Consider the following 18,991-nt stretch of genomic DNA (forward strand, 5'->3'; position numbering starts at 1 on the left):
TCTGCGCTGTCTAAATGCCTTCGCAGGGATAGTCTAACAACAACTTATATTTATATACACAGGAATGATTTATAGGTTCAAAATTAATCAGAGGGTTCAGGGAAGAAGTATAGAGTCATTACAACACAGAAGGAGGCCATTCAGCCCATCATGTCCGTGCTGGCTCTCTACAGCAATTCAATCAGTCCCATTCCCCCACTCTATCCCCGTAACCCTGTAAGTTTATTTCCTTCAGGTTTCTATCCAATTTCCATTTGAAATCATTGATTGTTCCTGTTTCCACCCCCTCATGGGCAGTAAGTTCCAAGTCATTACCACTCACTGTGTAAAAAGTTCTTCCTCACATCCCCTCTGTTTCTCTTGCCCAAAACCTTAAATCTGTGTCCCCCTAGTCCTTGTACCATCAGCCAATGGGAACAGCTTTTCTTTGTCTATCTTATCCAAACCTGTCATCATCTTGTCCACCTCTATCAAATCTCCCCTCAATCTCCTTTTCTCCAAGGAGAACAACCCCAGCTTCTCCAACCTAACCTTGTAGTTAAAATCCCTCATCCCTGGAACCATTCTGGTAAATCTCCTCAGCCCCCTCTCAAGGACCCTCACATCCTTCCTAAAGTGTGGTGATTAGAACTGGATGAAATACTCGAGCTGTGGCCTAACCAGAACATTCTAAAGGTTCAGCATAACTTCCCTGCTTTTGTGCTCAATGTCTCTATTTATAAAGCCCAATATTCCATATACTTTGCTAACCACTCTCTAAATATATACTGTCACCTTCAAAGGTCAAAGCATATGAATGCCCAGGTCACTCTGTCTCTGCACACTCTTTAGAACTTTGCCATTAAGTCTTTATTACCTCTCCCTATCCCTTTTGCAAAAATGCGTTATTTCACACTTCTCTATGTTAAATTCCATCTGCTACTTGTTATCACCTAGATACAAACTTGCACTTTTACAAATTCTTCCCACTTTTAACTGAAATTGATCGTCGTCAATATAAACGGCACAATTGCTCGGTCTTGCAATTACTTTGTCAGTCTTTGAAATGTTGCAGGTGCATTTTTCATACCAAATGGCATGACTTTAAATTGATATAGCCCATCCGGCGCCACAAAAGCTGATATCTCCTTTGCTCTCTCCGATAATGGTACTTGCCAATATCCCCTTAGCAAGTCAATCTTTGTGATAAATTTTGATTGTCTCACTTTCTCAATACAAATCTTCTAACTGTGATATAGGATATAAATCTGCTTTTGTCCCCGCGTTCACCTTGCGATAGTCCACACAGTCTTTGTATTCCATCCAGTTTCGGTACCAGCACAATAGGTAAACTCCAGTTACTGCAGCTAGACTCAATTATAACATTTTGAAGCATGAATTCAATTTCTTTCTGCACCTGTGATACAGATTTAACTTTGCCAGATTTAATCTATAAGGATGGTGCCTTAGCGAAGATGAAGTCCTTCCCAGCTTTTTCCCACAAATATCTTTGTGTGACCGCAATAGCTTCTCCCAATCACTATGACACTTGTCTGGAAGGTAACTCAATATTACATTTACATTTTTAAGTTATCTAATTTGATTAGAGGAAAATCAATTTCGGAATCCTACATTTCTACTTCTTTCTTATTATCTACCACCACTAACACTTCCTTTTGGTTCTCTTCCCTGTCAAAATACTTTTTAAGCATATTTACATGACACACCTTCTGCTTCTTTCTTCTATCTGGAGTATTTATTAAATAATTTACTTCACTCAGCTTCTTTTCAATCCTGTAGGCCCTTGCCTTTAATGTGTCACCCAGTACTGGTAACAGAACTAGCACTTTCTCCCTAGCAACAAAGCTATGAGCTGTAGTTTTCCTGTCTGCCTTCATTTTCATCACTTGTTGTGATATACTTAAATGTTCCCTAGCCAACTCACATGCTCTATCCAATCTCTCTCTGAAGTTTGATGCATAATCCAGGAGAGTAGTTTCTGAATTTTGACCCACCAATTTTTCATGAATCAATTTCAGTGATCCCCTTACCTCATGACCATAAACTAGTTCAAAAGGACTAAAACCAGTAGACGCATTAGGAGCATCCTTCATAGCAAATAACAATAATGGAATTCCTCCATCCCAATCCTATGGATAATCCTGACTATATGCTCTCATCATAATTTTCAGAGTTTGATGCCATCTTTCCAAAGCCCCTTGTGACTCAAGATGATAAGTTGTTGACTTAAAATGTTTTATCCCCAAACTGTTCATTACTTCCTTAAACAGCTGTGACATGAAATTTGAACCCTGATCTGATTGTATTTCCTTAGGTAAACCATATCTTGTAAAAAGTGTAGTTAACTCTTCCACAATTTTCTTTGTTGTTCTATTTGTCAAAGGTATCACTTCAGGAAACCTGGTAGACAGATCCATTATTGTCAGTAAGAACTGATTTCCACTTTTAGTCTAAGGGAGGGGTCCTATACAATCAATCATGACCCTGGTAAAAGGTTCTTCAAATGTTGGAATGGGAATTAAAGGTGCCAGCTTAATCACTGCTTGTGGTTTCCCTATCACCTGACATGTGTGACATCTTCTGCAGAATTTGACTACATTACTATGCAAACCAGGCCCAAAAAAATGTTTTTGTATCTTTGCCTGTGTCTTTCTAATTCCTAAATGTCCCCCATTGGAATTCCATGAATCCTCAGAATCTCATTTTTATATCCAAATGATATTACAAAAGTTTTCATTTGCTGAAGCATGATAAGGCCTCTATTATCACATTAAAACATTACCCTTAAGATAATAACATTCCAGAATATATTTTGTCTCTGTTTCTGAGTAACCTGTCTGATAAAAATGTGGTATTTGCCAATCCTTTTGCCACTAAGTGTTTTACTTGAGTTAAGCACTTCAGCTGAATTGTACTCTGTTCTTTCCTCCTGAACAATGTTACCAAACACAGTGTCAGCTAATTGGACTTCTACGCCTTCCCTCTGCTTTTGAACTTCCTGTTCTTATTGTTTCAACCTATAATCCTGTGATCTCATTATCACACAATCAGGAAACAATCCAGGATGCTCTCCCTGCAACACTTCTATTGAAAACACTTTTACAGGCTGCACAACTACCATTGGCATCACCCACATCTGTGACCCAGCTATATCATTACCCAAAATAAACTGAATCCCTGCAATGGGCAATTTTCCCACTACTCTAACAATCACCTCACCTGTCTTTCACTCACTCTTTAAATTTACCTTCCATAATGGAATAGGTTTAGCATCTCCATGAACCCCACTTAATATCACCTGTTCCTACAATACACCTTCTGAACAACAAATATCACTATCCCACAACATTAAAGACTGACTAGCCCCCATGTGACTTACATTTTTAACATCTTTACCTGTTCTATCCTGTAGACATGGAAGGACATTCCCTTCACACACAAAATCTTTATACATTTCTGCAACCTGCTCCTCAGAACTCTCTTGGGTAAATTGTGAGCACATTCCCACTTCTTTACCTATCACTGATTCTCCCTGTTTTACCTGTGCACAAACCATTAGTTTTTCCAGTGCCTGAACCTCAGAACCCACAATACTTTTACTTCTAGAACTTTTCTGCACCCCTATAACTCCGACAGATTTTCCCTGCAATTTCTAACACACATATTTCGTATGTCCAACTTTATTACAATGAAGAAACCTCAATTTTTGAATGTCACTTCTACGCTCAGCTACTTCCTTTTATTCAGAGAAAAATCTTACTGGAATTTCCACCTGCTCCTTCTCTTCCCTGACTACCCACCTTCCTTTCACCTTCCTACTTTCTATCCTTTTCTGATTTAAAAGGGTGACAACAATAAGGTTTAGCTCTGTGAACTAACTCATAATCATCAGCTATCTCTGCTGCTTGTCTTACAGAATCATCTCTCTGTTCCTCCACATGAATTCTCACTACCGAAGGAATTGAATCTTTAAATTCTTCCAAAAGAATTACTTCTCTAAGGGCTGCATATGTTGTCTCTATCTTTAATACCCATTTCCACTGGTCAAAATTACTTTGTTTTACTCTCTCAAACACAACATAAGTTTGCCCAGACTGTTTTCTCATATTCCTAAATTTCTGCCTGTATGCCTCAGGAACCAGCTCATATGCAGTCAAAATAGTTTTTTTAAACACATCATAATTCCCCGACATTTCTTCTGACAGTGAAGCATAAATCTCAGGTGCTCTACTCATCAACCTGGCAAACAATGTCCAGTACTCCTGTGGCCATTTCATCTGTTTACCTATCTTCTCAGATTAAATAAAGAATGCTTCAACATCTCTTCCCTCAAAATTTGGAAGAGCTTGTACAAATTTAAACATCTCCCCACTGGGATCTGATCTGGAAATAAATCCTTCCTCACTTACTGGAGTCTCTTCTTTAACTGCCTGCATTTTAAGCTGGAGTTCCCTCTCTCTCTTTCTCTTTCCTCCTTTCCTAACTTCACTATTTCTAATTCCCTTTCTTGTTTTCTTTCTCTCTCCTGCCTTTCTGCCTGTTCACTTTGAAATGCTCTTTCTTTTTCTGCTGCCTGTAGTTCCAATTTTTTCATTTACAACTGAATTTGAGCCCTTTCCAATGACCTTGGAGAACTCAGTCTCTCGGTCATTCCAATTTCAAATGCTGTGCTAGACCTTCAATTATTCTGATTTCTTTGTCCATACAGGTAATCCCAATTGTAATGTATCCGATAATTCCATTAAGTTAACTTTATTTACCTTTTGTACACCAGGAAAAGTTAGAATTTCAGCCCCGAGACAATTCTCAGCAACTGCCAAAGCCATATTGCGGTCTCACCACTTAAAATCCCTCACACCAAAATGCTTCTCGTACTCATAACCTTAAGATTCACCAATTCCAACCCAATCAAGGAATTGCAAATATACCCTGCAAAGAGCCCCCAACTTTGTTACGGCGCAGCCAATGGTAAACGCTGAGCTACTCAAATCCCAAAGGGAAACTTGAAACAACTGCCACAACTGTTTTGCAATTTGTATAAATTTTGAGATGCGTGCCTTGAATTCAATAGTAGAGGGAGGTGGTGATGTAGTGGTATTGTCACCAGACCAATAATCCAGAAACCCAAGGGTAATACTCTGGGGACCTGGGTTCGAAGCCCACCATGGCAGATGATGGAATTTGAAACCAACACAAATCAAAATTAAAAGTCTAATGATGACCATGAAATCATTGTTGATTGTCAAAAGAGCCCACCTGCTTCACTAATGTCCATTAGGGAAGGAAATCTGCTGTCCTTACCTGGTCTGGCCTACATTTGACTCCAGACCCACAGCAATGTGGTTGACTCTTAAATGCCCTCTGAACAAGGGCAATTAGAGATGGGCAATAAATGCTGGCTGAGCCAGTGATGCCTACATCCCATCAACAAATTAAAAAAAGACCACCAAGTCTTATAGGTTGCTTACAAGACTAAATTAAACCTTTGATAGAAGAAATGATTTCAAATACAATTTTTTTAAATTAATTGGATGTGGGCATGGAATGTAGATTTTAAAAGGCCCAGGCAAAGAAACATGATACTCTGAACAATCAACACACACACACACACACACACACACATACACACACAGACATAGACCAGAATTTTTACCTTGATGGGCAGGTGGGCTCCATCAGCTCAGCGGCAGGCAGGCGGACAGCTGACCACCACTCCGAAATGGGGCCCACCACCATTTTGAGTGGGCGGGCCAATTAAGGCCCACCCAGCGGCCTGCCCAACAGGAAGTGCTATAACAAAAACAGAATTACCTGGAAAAACTCAGCAGGTCTGGCGGCATCGGCAGAGAAGAAGAGAGTTGACGTTTCGAGTCCTCATGACCCTTCAGCAGAATGCAGAATGCTATGCGCTCCCTGTGCGGGGGTGGGGAGGGACTCCCCATCTGTCAAAGTGCGCTCTTTCACATCTGCGCATACTGCTCCCTGAGACTAAGTGCTGCCTCAGGGAGATTACTGACAGTATAAAAATCTTTAAAAATAGAAAAATATTAAAATTATTAACATGGCCCCCTCATGTGACAATGTCACACGAGATGGGACATGTTAATAAGAAGCACATAAACTTTATTGAAGTTTTTAAAAACGGACATGAAACCTCATCCCACCAGTGGATGAGGTTTGATGTATTATCAGGAGCCCTCTGGGGTTCCTGGTCTGCCCACCAGCCTTAAGGGCATTTAACAAGCTTAATTATCCTTAACTGGCCATTGACAGGTCAGCGGGCAGACAGCTGATTTCGCAGTCCACCCGCCTTCCTCAATATTTAAATGGACCGGGATGACATCAAGGGTTCCTCCCAACACATCCTGTGTCATTTTCCCATCAGCAAACAGGCCCCACCCCCAAATCGCCAACGGGAATGTTCTGCCCATAGACACAGACCACAGTATTACCCTACTTTACAATAAATTCCAGTACCATTATGAGAATTATTAGGTCTCCCTGACAGAGTTCAAATTCCTTTTTAGAAGTTATTGGTCTCTACGGAGATTGTAACCTACTTGTCTGTCCATTCTGCTAGCCTATCTACGTCCAGCAGCATTTGATCAATATCATCCTCATCATCTGCCATGCCTCTAGGTTTGGTATCATTTAAACATTTTGAAATTTTACTCTGCATTCCAATATCCAAGTATCAATTAATATATAGCAAAAGCAAGCAGTGATCCTAGCACTGACCACATTCTACTATTCTCCAGCCTGAAAAATAACCATTTACCAGACTCACTGTTTCCTGCCCTTAAGCTAATTTTTCATCCAAGCTGACACTGACTCTCCTTTTCCATGAACAACAATTTTGTTAACCAGTTTTTTAATGTGGTACTTTGATAAACACTGTCTTAAAGTAAACAGCCTTCCTCTTTGTCTTTTATAAATCCACATTGGCTCTCCTCAATTAACTCAAACCTCTCCAAGTACCTGTTGATTTTTTTTCCCCTGATTATTGTCTTTAAAACCTTACCCACCACTCATGTTAAACTGACTGGCCCTTAGTTACTAAGAATGTCCTTAAATCCTTTCTTGAATAAGGGTGTCACATTTGCCACTCCTCAAACCTCTGGCATTTCCCCTGTATCTAGGGAAGATTAAGACAAGTCCTTCTGCTATCTCCACTCCCTATCTAGGCCTGGTGACTTATCCACTCTTAGCATATCCAGGCTTTTCAGTACACACTGTCCATGAACATTCACCCTCATTACCTCCACAATCTCCACTTCTCCTAATGTTTTGTCAGGTTTCTCTTCCTTATCAAATATTAAAGAATGTTTCCTCTTGTGGGAGAATCCAGAACTAGAGGTCACTGTTTAAAAATAAGGGGTCATCCATTTAAGACAGAGATGAGGAGAATTTTTTTCTCTCAGAGGGTTGTGTGTCATTGGAACTCTCTTCCTCAAAAGGCGGTGGAAGCAGATTCTTTGAATATTTTTAAGGCAGAGCTAGATAGGTTCTTGATAAGCAAGGGCGAGAAAGGTTATCGAGAGTCGATACAAATGTGGAGTTGAGATTCAGATCAGCCATGATATTATTGAATGGTGGAGCAGGCTTGAGGGGCCAAATGACCTACTCCAGCTCCTAATTTGTATGTTCACATGTATGTTCATATATATGTTTGTATATATGCCAATACAAAGTCTCATTAAGTATTCTAGTCTTCTCCTGCGCCTCTAGGCATATATCACCCTCTTTGTCCTGAATAGGACCCACTCCATCTTGTACTACCCAGACTTGTGGAAGACTTTTGGGTTCCCTTTTATGTTAAATGCCATTCTATTCTCACATTCTCTCTTTGCTAGTCTTATTTTTCTCTTCACTTCCCCTCCCAAATTATTGTATTTGACCTGGTTCTTGTTTGAAGAATTCACCTGATATTTTTATTGTTTCATCACATTCTCTACCTCCCTCATCACCTAAGGGGTCCTGGCTTTGGTTCCCCTACCTTTCTCCCTTGTTAGAATGTAGCTAGCCTGTAACTGAAACATCTCTTTAAAGGTCACCCATAGTTCTATTACAGTTTAACCTGGCTAGATGCCCTCTCACACCATTGAGGTTAGCCCTCTTCCAATTTAGAAGTTCTACTTTAGATTGTTCCTCACTCTTCTCCATTACTGATCTAACCTTATGATACGATGATCACGCTTACCCAAGTGTTCTCCCCTGGCAACGCCCCCTCCACCTCCACCTCCACCCCCAGACACATGGTCCACTTGGCCCACCTCATTCCCCAGCACCAGGTCCAGCAATGTCTCCTTCCTCATTGGACCGAGAATGTACTGGTCCAGTTCAACACTACTATTAACACTCCTTTTGTCTTGTGTCCATGACATCTTTGTCAATCTCTCCTTAGCCCCCACCTATCACCGGCCTTCTATCCTACTTTACCTGCTCCACCCTCCTTAAACAGGGTAAATTCCATCGCATTTCTACTTCTCTTTAGCTCTGAAGAGTCATGTGGACTCGAAACATTAACTTTTGTTTCTCTACCCACAGATGCTGTCAGACCTGCTGAATTTTATTTCCAATTTCCAGCATTCGCAGCATTTTGTTTTACATTATACTGGTCAAGGAAGTTCTTCTGAACACATTTCAGAAATTCCTCACCCTGCTTTCCCTTTACTCTGACATTATCCCAGTTGCTATCTGGGTAATTAAAGTTCCCCAGTATCGCCACTCTCTATTTCTTGCAAATCTCTGTGATTTCCCTGCAGATTTGTTCTTCTATCTCTCTCTCAATATGTGGGAGTATATAGAATATCCCTATTGTGTGATCATCTCTCCTTTTGATTCTCAACTCTAATTCTCTATTCTGTCCTACCCCCTCAGGGACATCCCCCTCTTTACAACACTGAAACGTCTTCTACAATCAGTACTGTCACTACACTTGCCACTACACTCTGAAGAAGAGTCATATGGACTCAAAACACCAACTCTGTTTCTCTCTCCACTGATGCTGAGTTTTTCCAACATTTTCTGCTTTTGTTTCTGCCACTATACTTCCCTTTTTCCCTTCTCAACTTTTCTGAATACTATAATGGAAAATAACTGAAATGGTTCAATGATTATGAAATGTGGGTGTATATTAATGAGTCTTACATCCTTGTTCATGTCTGCTGCAACTGTGTAGGAAGGGGTGTGTATGGAGATGTGAAACAAGGAAATAGTATTTTTGTAATTCATTCATGGGATGTGGGTGTTGCCCTTCCAAAATTGCCCTTGAGAAGGTGGTGCTGAGCCACCTTCTTGAACCGCTGCAGCCCATTGGGTTCTACTTTTCTGCAGAGGATTGGTAAAACTAAGTGGCTTGCTAGGCCATTTCAGAGGGCATTTAAGAGCCAACCACATTGCTGTAAGCCTGGAGTTACATGTAGGCCAGTCCAGGTAAGGACGGCAGATTTCCTTCCCTAAAGGACATTAATGAACCAGGTGAGATTTTGCGACAGTTGGTGATAGTTTCATGGTCACCATCACTGAGACAAGATTTCAGTTCCAGATTTTATCTGTGTATCTGTGTGATAGTGACACAGTCTTCCATTAGTCAGACAAATGCACAGAAAACTTCTTAATGATGGTTTCAGTGGGGTCAGATCATGAATATAGTGATAATTAAACGTAAATTATTAAAATATAATTAGTTAAATATAATTATCGCCACAGCTTGTTAGGTCAGACCCGGGAGAATTGAGTTCAGAATCCATTGTATTATCTCTGTTCTCCAAGCTGGGTGACTGTTTTCTTCATGTAAATAAGAATATATAGAATAACAGATACCCGGGAGCGAGTTACAGACTGGAATCTAATAGAGGGGTTCGGGGTGGTTTATATATAGAATAACAGATACCCGGGAGCGAGTTACAGACTGGAATCTAATCGAGGAGTTTGGGATGGTTTATATAAAGAATAACAGATACCCGGGAGCGAGTTACAGACTGGAATCTAATCGAGGGGTTCGGGGTGGTTTATATATAGAATAACAGATACCCGGGAGCGAGTTACAGATTGGAATCTAATATAGGGGTTTGTGGGGTATATAAATAGAATAACAGATACCCAGGAGCAAGTTACAGACTGAAATCTAATCAAGGGGTTCGGGGAGGTTTATATTTAGAATAACAGATACCTGGGAGTGAGCTACAGACTGGAATCTAATCGAGGGGTTCATAGGGGTTTATATATAGAATAACAGATACCCGGGAGTGAGTTACAAATTGGAATCTAATCGAGGGGTTTGGGGTGATTCATGTATAGAATAACAGATACCTGGGGATGAGCTACAGACTGGAATCTAATCAAGGGGTTTGGTGTGGTTTATATATAGAATAACAGATACCTGGGAGTGAGTTACAGACTGGAATCTAATCGAGGGGTTCAGGGTGGTTTGTATGTAGAATAACAGATACCCGGGAATGAGTTCCAGACTGGAATCTAATCGAGGGGTTCGGGGTGGTTTATATATAGAATAACAGATACCCGGGAGTGAGTTACAGGCTGGAATCTAATCGAGGGGTTCGGGGTGGTTTATATATGTAGTAACAGATATCCGGGAGTGAGTTCCAGACTGGAATCTAATCGAGGTGCTCAGGGTGGTTAACATATAGAATAACAGATACCCGGGAGGGAGTTATAGACTGGAATCTAATCGAGGGTTTTGGGGGTTCATATCTAGAATAACAGATACCCGGGAGTGAGTTACAGACTGGAATCCAGTTGAGGGGCTCGGGATGGTTTATATTTAGAATAACAGATACCCGGGAGTGAGTTCCGGACTGGAATCTAATCGAGGGGCTCAGCGTGGTTTATATCGAGAATAACAGATACCCGGGAGCGAGTTACAGACTGGAATCTAATCGAGGGGTTCGGGGTGGTTTATATACGTAGTAACAGATACCCGGGATTGAGTTACAGACTGGAATCTAATCGAGGGATTCGGGGTGGTTTATATATGTAGTAACAGATATCCGGGAGTGAGTTCCAGACTAGAATCTAATCGAGGGGTTCAGGGTGGTTAATGTATAGAATAACAGATACCCGGGAGTGAGTTACAGACTGGAATCTAATTGAGGGGCTCGAGTTGGTTTATATCGAGAATAAATACCCAGGATTGAGTTACAGACTGGAATCTAATTGAGGGGCTCGAGTTGGTTTATATCTAGAATAACAGATACCCGGGAGTGAGTTACAGACTGGAATCCAGTCGAGGGGGTCGGGGTGGTTTATATTTAGAATAACGGATACCCAGGAGTAAGTTACAGATTGGAATCTAATCGAAGGGTTCAGGGTGGTTTATATATAGAATAACAGATACCCAGGAGTGAGTTACAGACTGGAATCTAATCGAGGTGCTTGGGGTGGTTTATATTTAGAATAACAGATACCCGGGGGCGGGTTACAGACTGGAATCTAATCGAAGGGTTTGGTGTGGTTTATATATAGAATAACAGATACCCGGGGGTGAGTTACAGACTGGAATCTAATCGAGGGGCTCAGCGTGGTTTATATATAGAATAACAGATACCCGGGGGTGAGTTACAGACTGGAATCTAATCGAGGGGCTCAGCGTGGTTTATATTTAGAATTACAGATTCCCGGGGATGAGTTACAGACTGGAATCTAATCGAGGGGTTCAGGGTGGTTTATATATAGAATAACAGATACCCGGGAGTGAGTTACAGACTGGAATCTAATCGAGGGGTTCAGGGGGTTTGTATATAGAATAACAGATACCCGGGTGCGAGTTACAGACTGGAATCTAATCGAAGGGTTTGGTGTGGTTTATATATAGAATAACAGATAACCGGGAGTGAGTTACAGACTGGAATCTAATCGAGGGGTTCGGGGGGGTTTATATATAGAATAACAGATACCCGGGAGCGAGTTACAGACTGGAATCTAATCGAGGGGTTCGGGGGGGTTTATATATAGAATAACAGATACCCGGGAGCGAGTTACAGACTGGAATCTAATCGAGGGGTTCGGGGGGGGTTTATATATAGAATAACAGATACCCGGGAGTGAGTTACAGACTGGAATCTGATTGAGGGTTTCGGGGGTGTTTATATATAGAATAACAGATACCCGGGAGTGAGTTACACACTGGAATCTAATCGAGGGGTTCAGGGGGTTTATATATAGAATAACAGATACCCGGGAGTGAGTTACAGACTGGAATCCAGTCGAGGGGTTCGGGGGGGTTTATATACAGAATAACAGATAGTGCAGCAGAATCATTGTTTGCAGACCCATTGCCCTCACACGGTGCAGTATGGTTCCTGTTTGTGATGACAAGTCTCCCTGCCCTCACACAGTGCAGTATGGCTCCTGTTTGTGGTGTCTGGGAACCTGGCTCTCACTCAGCACAGTATGACTCCTCTTTGTGGTGGCTGGCCCCATTGCCCTCACTGAGTACAGAATGACTCCTGTTTGTGGTGGTTGGTGATCCTGCCCTCACTGAGTGTAGTCTGCCTCCTGTCCAGGTGTGTGGGGAGATGCCCTCACTGAGTGCAGTCTGCCTCCTGCCCAGGTGCGTGGGGAGATGCCCTCACTGAGTGCAGTCTGCCTCCTGTCCAGGTGTGTGGGGAGCTGCCTGAGGCGGGACTCACTGAGTGTAGTCTGCCTCCTGTCCAGGTGTGTGGGGTGCTGCTCTCACTGAGTGCAGTCTGCCTCCTGTCCAGGTGTGTGGGGAGATGCCCTCACTGAGTGCAGTCTGCCTCCTGTCCAGGTGTGTGGGGGTGCTGCCCTCACTGAGTGCAGTCTGCCTCCTGTCCAGGTGTGTGGGGAGCTTCCCTCACTGAGTGCAGTCTGCCTCCTGTCCAGATGTGTGGGGTGCTGCCCTCACTGAGTGCAGTCTGCCTCCTGTCCAGGTGTGTGGGGAGCTGCCTGAGGCTGGACTCACTGAGTGCAGTCTGCCTCCTGTCCAGGTGTGTGGGGAGCTGCCCTCACTGAGTGCAGTCTGCCTCCTGTCCAGGTGTGTGGGGAGCTGCCCTCACTGAGTGCAGTCTGCCTCCTGTCCAGGTGTGTGGGGGTGATGCCCTCACTGAGTGCAGTCTGCCTCCTGTCCAGGTGTGTGGGCTGCTGCCTGAGGCTGGACTCAGTGAGTGCAGTCTGCCTCCGGTCCAGGTGTGTGGGCTGCTGCCTGAGGCTGGACTCACTGAGTGCAGTCTGCCTCCTGTCCAGGTGTGTGGGGGTGCTGCCCTCACTGAGTGCAGTCTGCCTCCTGTCCAGGTGTGTGGGGAGCTGCCCTCACTGAGTGCAGTCTGCCTCCTGTCCAGGTGTGTGGGGAGTTGCCCTCACTGAGTGCAGTCTGCCTCCTGTCCAGGTGTGTGGGGAGTTGCCCTCACTGAGTGCAGTCTGCCTCCTGTCCAGGTGTGTGGGCTGCTGCCTGAGGCTGGACTCACTGAGTGCAGTCTGCCTCCTGTCCAGGTGTGTGGGGAGCTGCCCTCACTGAGTGCAGTCTGCCTCCTGTCCAGGTGTGTGGGGAGTTGCCCTCACTGAGTGCAGTCTGCCTCCTGTCCAGGTGTGTGGGGGAGCTGCCCTCACTGAGTGCAGTCTGCCTCCTGTCCAGGTGTGTGGGCTGCTGCCTGAGGCTGGACTCACTGAGTGCAGTCTGCCTCCTGTCCAGGTGTGTGGGGTGCTGCCCTCACTGAGTGCAGTCTGCCTCCTGTCCAGGTGTGTGGGCTGCTGCCCTCACTGAGTGCAGTCTGCCTCCTGTCCAGGTGTGTGGGGAGCTGCCCTCAGTGAGTGCAGTCTGCCTCCTGTCCAGGTGTGTGGGCTGCTGCCTGAGGCTGGACTCACTGAGTGCAGTCTGCCTCCTGTCCAGGTGTGTGGGGAGCTGCTCTCACTGAGTGCAGTCTGCCTCCTGTCCAGGTGTGTGGGCTGCTGCCTGAGGCTGGACTCAGTGAGTGCAGTCTGCCTCCTGTCCAGGTGTGTGGGGAGTTGCCCTCACTGAGTGCAGTCTGCCTCCTGTCCAGGTGTGTGGGCTGCTGCCTGAGGCTGGACTCACTGAGTGCAGTCTGCCTCCTGTCCAGGTGTGTGGGGAGCTGCCTGAGGCTGGACTCAGTGAGTGCAGTCTGCCTCCTGTCCAGGTGTGTGGGGAGCTGCCCTCACTGAGTGCAGTCTGCCTCCTGTCCAGGTGTGTGGGGAGCTGCCTGAGGCTGGACTCACTGAGTGCAGTCTGCCTCCTGTCCAGGTGTGTGGGCTGCTGCCTGAGGCTGGACTCACTGAGTGTAGTCTGCCTCCTGTCCAGGTGTGTGGGGAGCTTCCCTCACTGAGTGCAGTCTGCCTCCTGTCCAGGTGTGTGGGGAGCTGCCCTCACTGAGTGCAGTCTGCCTCCTGTCCAGGTGTGTGGGGAGCTGCCTGAGGCTGGACTCACTGAGTGCAGTCTGCCTCCTGTCCAGGTGTGTGGGGAGCTGCCCTCACTGAGTGCAGTCTGCCTCCTGTCCAGGTGTGTGGGGAGCTGCCTGAGGCTGGACTCACTGAGTGCAGTCTGCCTCCTGTCCAGGTGTGTGGGCTGCTGCCTGAGGCTGGACTCACTGAGTGCAGTCTGCCTCCTGTCCAGGTGTGTGGGCTGCTGCCTGAGGCTGGACTCAGTGAGTGCAGTCTGCCTCCGGTCCAGGTGTGTGGGGTGCTGCTCTCACTGAGTGCAGTCTGCCTCCTGTCCAGGTGTGTGGGCTGCTGCCTGAGGCTGGACTCACTGAGTGCAGTCTGCCTCCTGTCCAGGTGTGTGGGCTGCTGCCTGAGGCTGGACTCACTGAGTGCAGTCTGCCTCCTGTCCAGGTGTGTGGGCTGCTGCCTGAGGCTGGACTCACTGAGTGCAGTCTGCCTCCTGTCCAGGTGTGTGGGGTGCTGCTCTCACTGAGTGCAGTCTGCCTCCTGTCCAGGTGTGTGGGGAGCTGCCCTCACTGAGTGCAGTCTGCCTCCTGTCCAGGTGTGTGGGGAGTTGCCCTCACTGAGTGCAGTCTGCCTCCTGTCCAGGTGTGTGGGGAGCTGCCCTCACTGAGTGCAGTCTGCCTCCGGTCCAGGTGTGTGGGGAGCTGCCCTCACTGAGTGCAGTCTGCCTCCTGTCCAGGTGTGTGGGCTGCTGCCTGAGGCTGGACTCACTGAGTGCAGTCTGCCTCCTGTCCAGATGTGTGGGGAGCTGCCCTCACTGAGTGCAGTCTGCCTCCTGTCCAGGTGTGTGGGGAGCTGCTCTCACTGAGTGCAGTCTGCCTCCGGTCCAGGTGTGTGGGGAGTTGCCCTCACTGAGTGCAGTCTGCCTCCTGTCCAGGTGTGTGGGCTGCTGCCTGAGGCTGGACTCACTGAGTGCAGTCTGCCTCCTGTCCAGGTGTGTGGGGAGCTGCTCTCACTGAGTGCAGTCTGCCTCCGGTCCAGGTGTGTGGGGAGTTGCCCTCACTGAGTGCAGTCTGCCTCCTGTCCAGGTGTGTGGGCTGCTGCCTGAGGCTGGACTCACTGAGTGCAGTCTGCCTCCTGTCCAGGTGTGTGGGCTGCTGCCTGAGGCTGGACTCACTGAGTGCAGTCTGCCTCCTGTCCAGGTGTGTGGGCTGCTGCCTGAGGCTGGACTCAGTGAGTGCAGTCTGCCTCCTGTCCAGGTGTGTGGGCTGCTGCCTGAGGCTGGACTCAGTGACGGCCTCGGAATGTCTCACCCTCTCCATCAGGAACGGGTTTTTTCACCTTTGACAATAACACGGAAGCAGCGAGCATTTTTCCTCATCGGGATTTCCAGCCCAATCTCGAGTATAAAAGAGGCGAAAGAAGCTGAAATAGACCAGAAACTGAAAGGGAGAGAAAGAGTCAGAGAAAGAGCAGCATTTCCAGAAGGACAGAGAGAGAGAGAGAGAGAGAGATGCAAACAGCCATGAAGGTAAGAACAGTGTCAGAGTCAGAGTCAGTGAGCAGAGAGTCAGCAGCAACTGGGATGGACAGTGTGTGTAAAAGGCTGTGAGTAAAGAAAGAGAAATAGAATATTCCAGTCCAGAGAACAAAGCCCGGGGATGGGGAAGTGACATTTCCCTCCCTTCATTGCAAGTTGTTGTCGCCACTGCCGCTATTTTTGGGGAAGTTTAATATCCCGTCGCAGTATTTTATTCCAAAATTGAAAACGGGGATTAATGGAGTTTGTGGAATCTCTGCAGCTCCCTGATGTCTTTCTGATTCTTTCCCGAAGCTTCTCTTCATCGTCTTCCTGACCTTGGGGTTTGGTCAAACTCGGAGAATGAAGCGTGGAACCCATCATTGCTGGTACCCTGGGGAGATGGAGAGCCAGGCCTCGGGGCTACAGAAGCTGCTGGGCAGGGCCAGCATGAACCGCTTCCCCTCGGCGACCCTGGTTGAAGAGCTGGAGCAGCAGAAACACAAGTGGGAGAGAGGCTGCCCCAATCTGCAGCAATATTCCTCACACAACAGTGACTTCAGTCATCGTTCCATCTCACCCTGGGAATACAGGTAATGGGCACAGCCCCAAGGAACAGTGAGTGTGTGGGCAATAATAGGCAGATGGGCAGTGACGGACAGTAATGGGCAGTTGTGGACTGTACTGGATTGTGATGGGCAGTGATGGGCAGAAATGGGCAGTTGTGGACTGTACTGGATTGTGATGGGCAGTGATGGGCAGTGATGGGCAGAAATGGGCAGTTGTGGACTGTACTGGATTGTGATGGGCAGTGATGGGCAGTGATGGGCAGAAATGGGCAGTTGTGGACTGTACTGGATTGTGATGGGCAGTGATGGGCAGTGATGGGCAGTGATGAGTGGTAAGGCCGTGACGGGCAGCGATGGATTGTGCATCTCATTCTTTCTTTACACTGTCTCTGAACTCCCTCTCGTTTTTTTCTCTGATTCCAGGATTGATTACGATGAGAATCGATACCCCCCAAAACTGGCCTTTGCTCATTGCCTCTGTGATGGTTGTATTGATGCAGAAACCGGGGAGGAGACACTTGCCTTAAACTCAGTGCCTCTAGAACAGACCATGTTGGTCGTGCAGCGCCACGCCTGCCCTGGGCACCCCGGGCAGTATAGCTTCGATCTGAAGTACATCAAGGTGCCTGTGGGCTGTACGTGTCTCCTGCCCAGAAACAGCTGGTAACCTCCTGTGGAGCCATCGGCAGCCCCCTCTGGGAGGGATATTCACACAGACTCAGTATTGTGTTTCTTGTGAAATACGCTCTGCTTATTTTATGGTCAGACATCCAACCGGACAGAGAGTGTCTGCTTCAGGTCCCGATCATCACAGAGACTTGGGACATTGTTTCCATGACTGACTCTCCCACTGCTGAGCTTTAATTCACCCCAATGTCATTATTGGCACTGAGAGCCAGTTAGACTGGACTGAGAGGGACTTAGAGGGAGTTAGTCTGGGCTGAGAAGGAGTTAGTCTGGACTGAGAGAGAATTAGACTGGACTGAGAGCCAGTTAGACTGGACTGAGAGCCAGTTAGAGGGAGTTAGTCTGGGCTGAGAAGGAGTTAGTCTGGACTGAGAGAGAGTTAGACTGGACTGAGAGGGAGTTAGACTGACTGAGAGCCAGTTAGACTGGTCTGAGAGGGAGTTAGACTGGAGTGAGAGGGAGTTAGATTGGACTGAGAGAGAGCTAAACCAGACTGAGAGGGTGTTAGACTGGACTGAGAGCCATTAGACTGGACTGAGAGGGAGTTAGACTGGATTGAGAAGGAGTTAGATTGGACTGAGAGAGAGCTAAACCAGACTGAGAGGGTGTTAGACTGGACTGAGAGCCATTAGACTGGACTGAGAGGGAGTTAGACTGGATTGAGAAGGAGTTAGATTGGACTGAGAGAGAGCTAAACCAGACTGAGAGGGAGTTAGACTGGACTGAGAGCCAGTTAGACTGGACTGAGAGCCAGTTAGACTGGACTGAGAGCCAGTCAGAGGGAGTTAGTCTGGGCTGAGAAGGAGTTAGTCTGGACTGAGAGAGAGTTAGACTGGACTGAGAGCCAGTTAGACTGGTCTGGGAGCAAGTTAGACTGGACTGAGAGCCAGTTAGATTAGACTGGGAGAGAGTTAGCTGGGACTGAGTGAAAGTTAAATAAAATAAAAACTAAAAATACTGTAAAAACTCATCAGGTCTGGCAGCATCTGTGGAGAGAGAAACAGAGTTAACATTTTGAGTCCATATGACTCTTCTGAGGGAAAGTTAGACTGGACTGAGGGGGGAGTTGGGCCAGACTGAGGGAGAGTTAGATCTGGGACAGGGTGGGGTGGGTGTGAATTGTGCCCATGTGGTGTTGGGGATTGCATCCATCACGGGTCATTGTGCCTGGGAGTGGGTGGTATTGTAGTATTTCTGGGATGTGCAGCTGAGACTCTCTGTGAGGTTGGATTGTCTTTGTGTTAAATACTTGTGTATTTGAATCCAATATGTCATTGTGTGACTACTCGCTTCACTTTATTAATTTATTACAAAGATGTTCTTGTTTTAATTTATTCCTGTGTAAACGAGCAAGATGTTTATCTCAGAGATTTAATTTATAAATGAACTTTGTGTATTTATAATAATATAAAGACAAATTTTATCTTCATGAAGTGAAATCACTAGCTGATGTCATTCTGTGAGGGCTTGCAATAGAATTTTCCAATTTGGTTTCTCACTGAAATATTATACTTTATAATAAAGTACTGAATTGTGATTGGTGTGAAGTTTATTGATGTGGATCAGCGGGGGCTATGCTACTTTAGATAAATTGGGTAAGTGCAGTTAAAACTATCTCATTACAGCTGTGTCTTTAAGCATCACTTTGTTTGCCAGTGTCAGAGGAGCAGCCAATACACACCACAAGAAGTGTCTGTCCATGCAGTGGTTTTGTTATTGGACAGAGATTCTGATTTCAAATCCTAGAGTGTGAATTTAATTTTAGTTATAAAAAATCTGGAAATAAAAATCTGGTTTCAGTTAAAGTAACCATGAAGCTGTTGGATTATTGTAAATA

General features: G+C 45.9%; 1 protein-coding gene across 1 annotated transcript; it reads left to right on the forward strand.

The window, feature by feature from the left end:
- The first annotated feature begins 15,678 nt into the window (after positions 1–15,678).
- Positions 15,679–18,230, forward strand: LOC121280403 (interleukin-17C-like). Its single transcript, XM_041192359.1, has 3 exons — positions 15,679–15,910; positions 16,214–16,491; positions 16,891–18,230. Exons 1-3 carry the CDS (start codon positions 15,893–15,895, stop codon positions 17,132–17,134), a joined length of 540 nt encoding a protein of 179 aa, XP_041048293.1. The 5' UTR covers positions 15,679–15,892; the 3' UTR covers positions 17,135–18,230.
- Positions 18,231–18,991: the final 761 nt, after the last annotated feature.

Source organism: Carcharodon carcharias, chromosome 7, assembly GCF_017639515.1.
Source record: "Carcharodon carcharias isolate sCarCar2 chromosome 7, sCarCar2.pri, whole genome shotgun sequence".
In the NCBI taxonomy this organism is placed as follows: Eukaryota; Metazoa; Chordata; class Chondrichthyes; order Lamniformes; family Lamnidae; genus Carcharodon; species Carcharodon carcharias.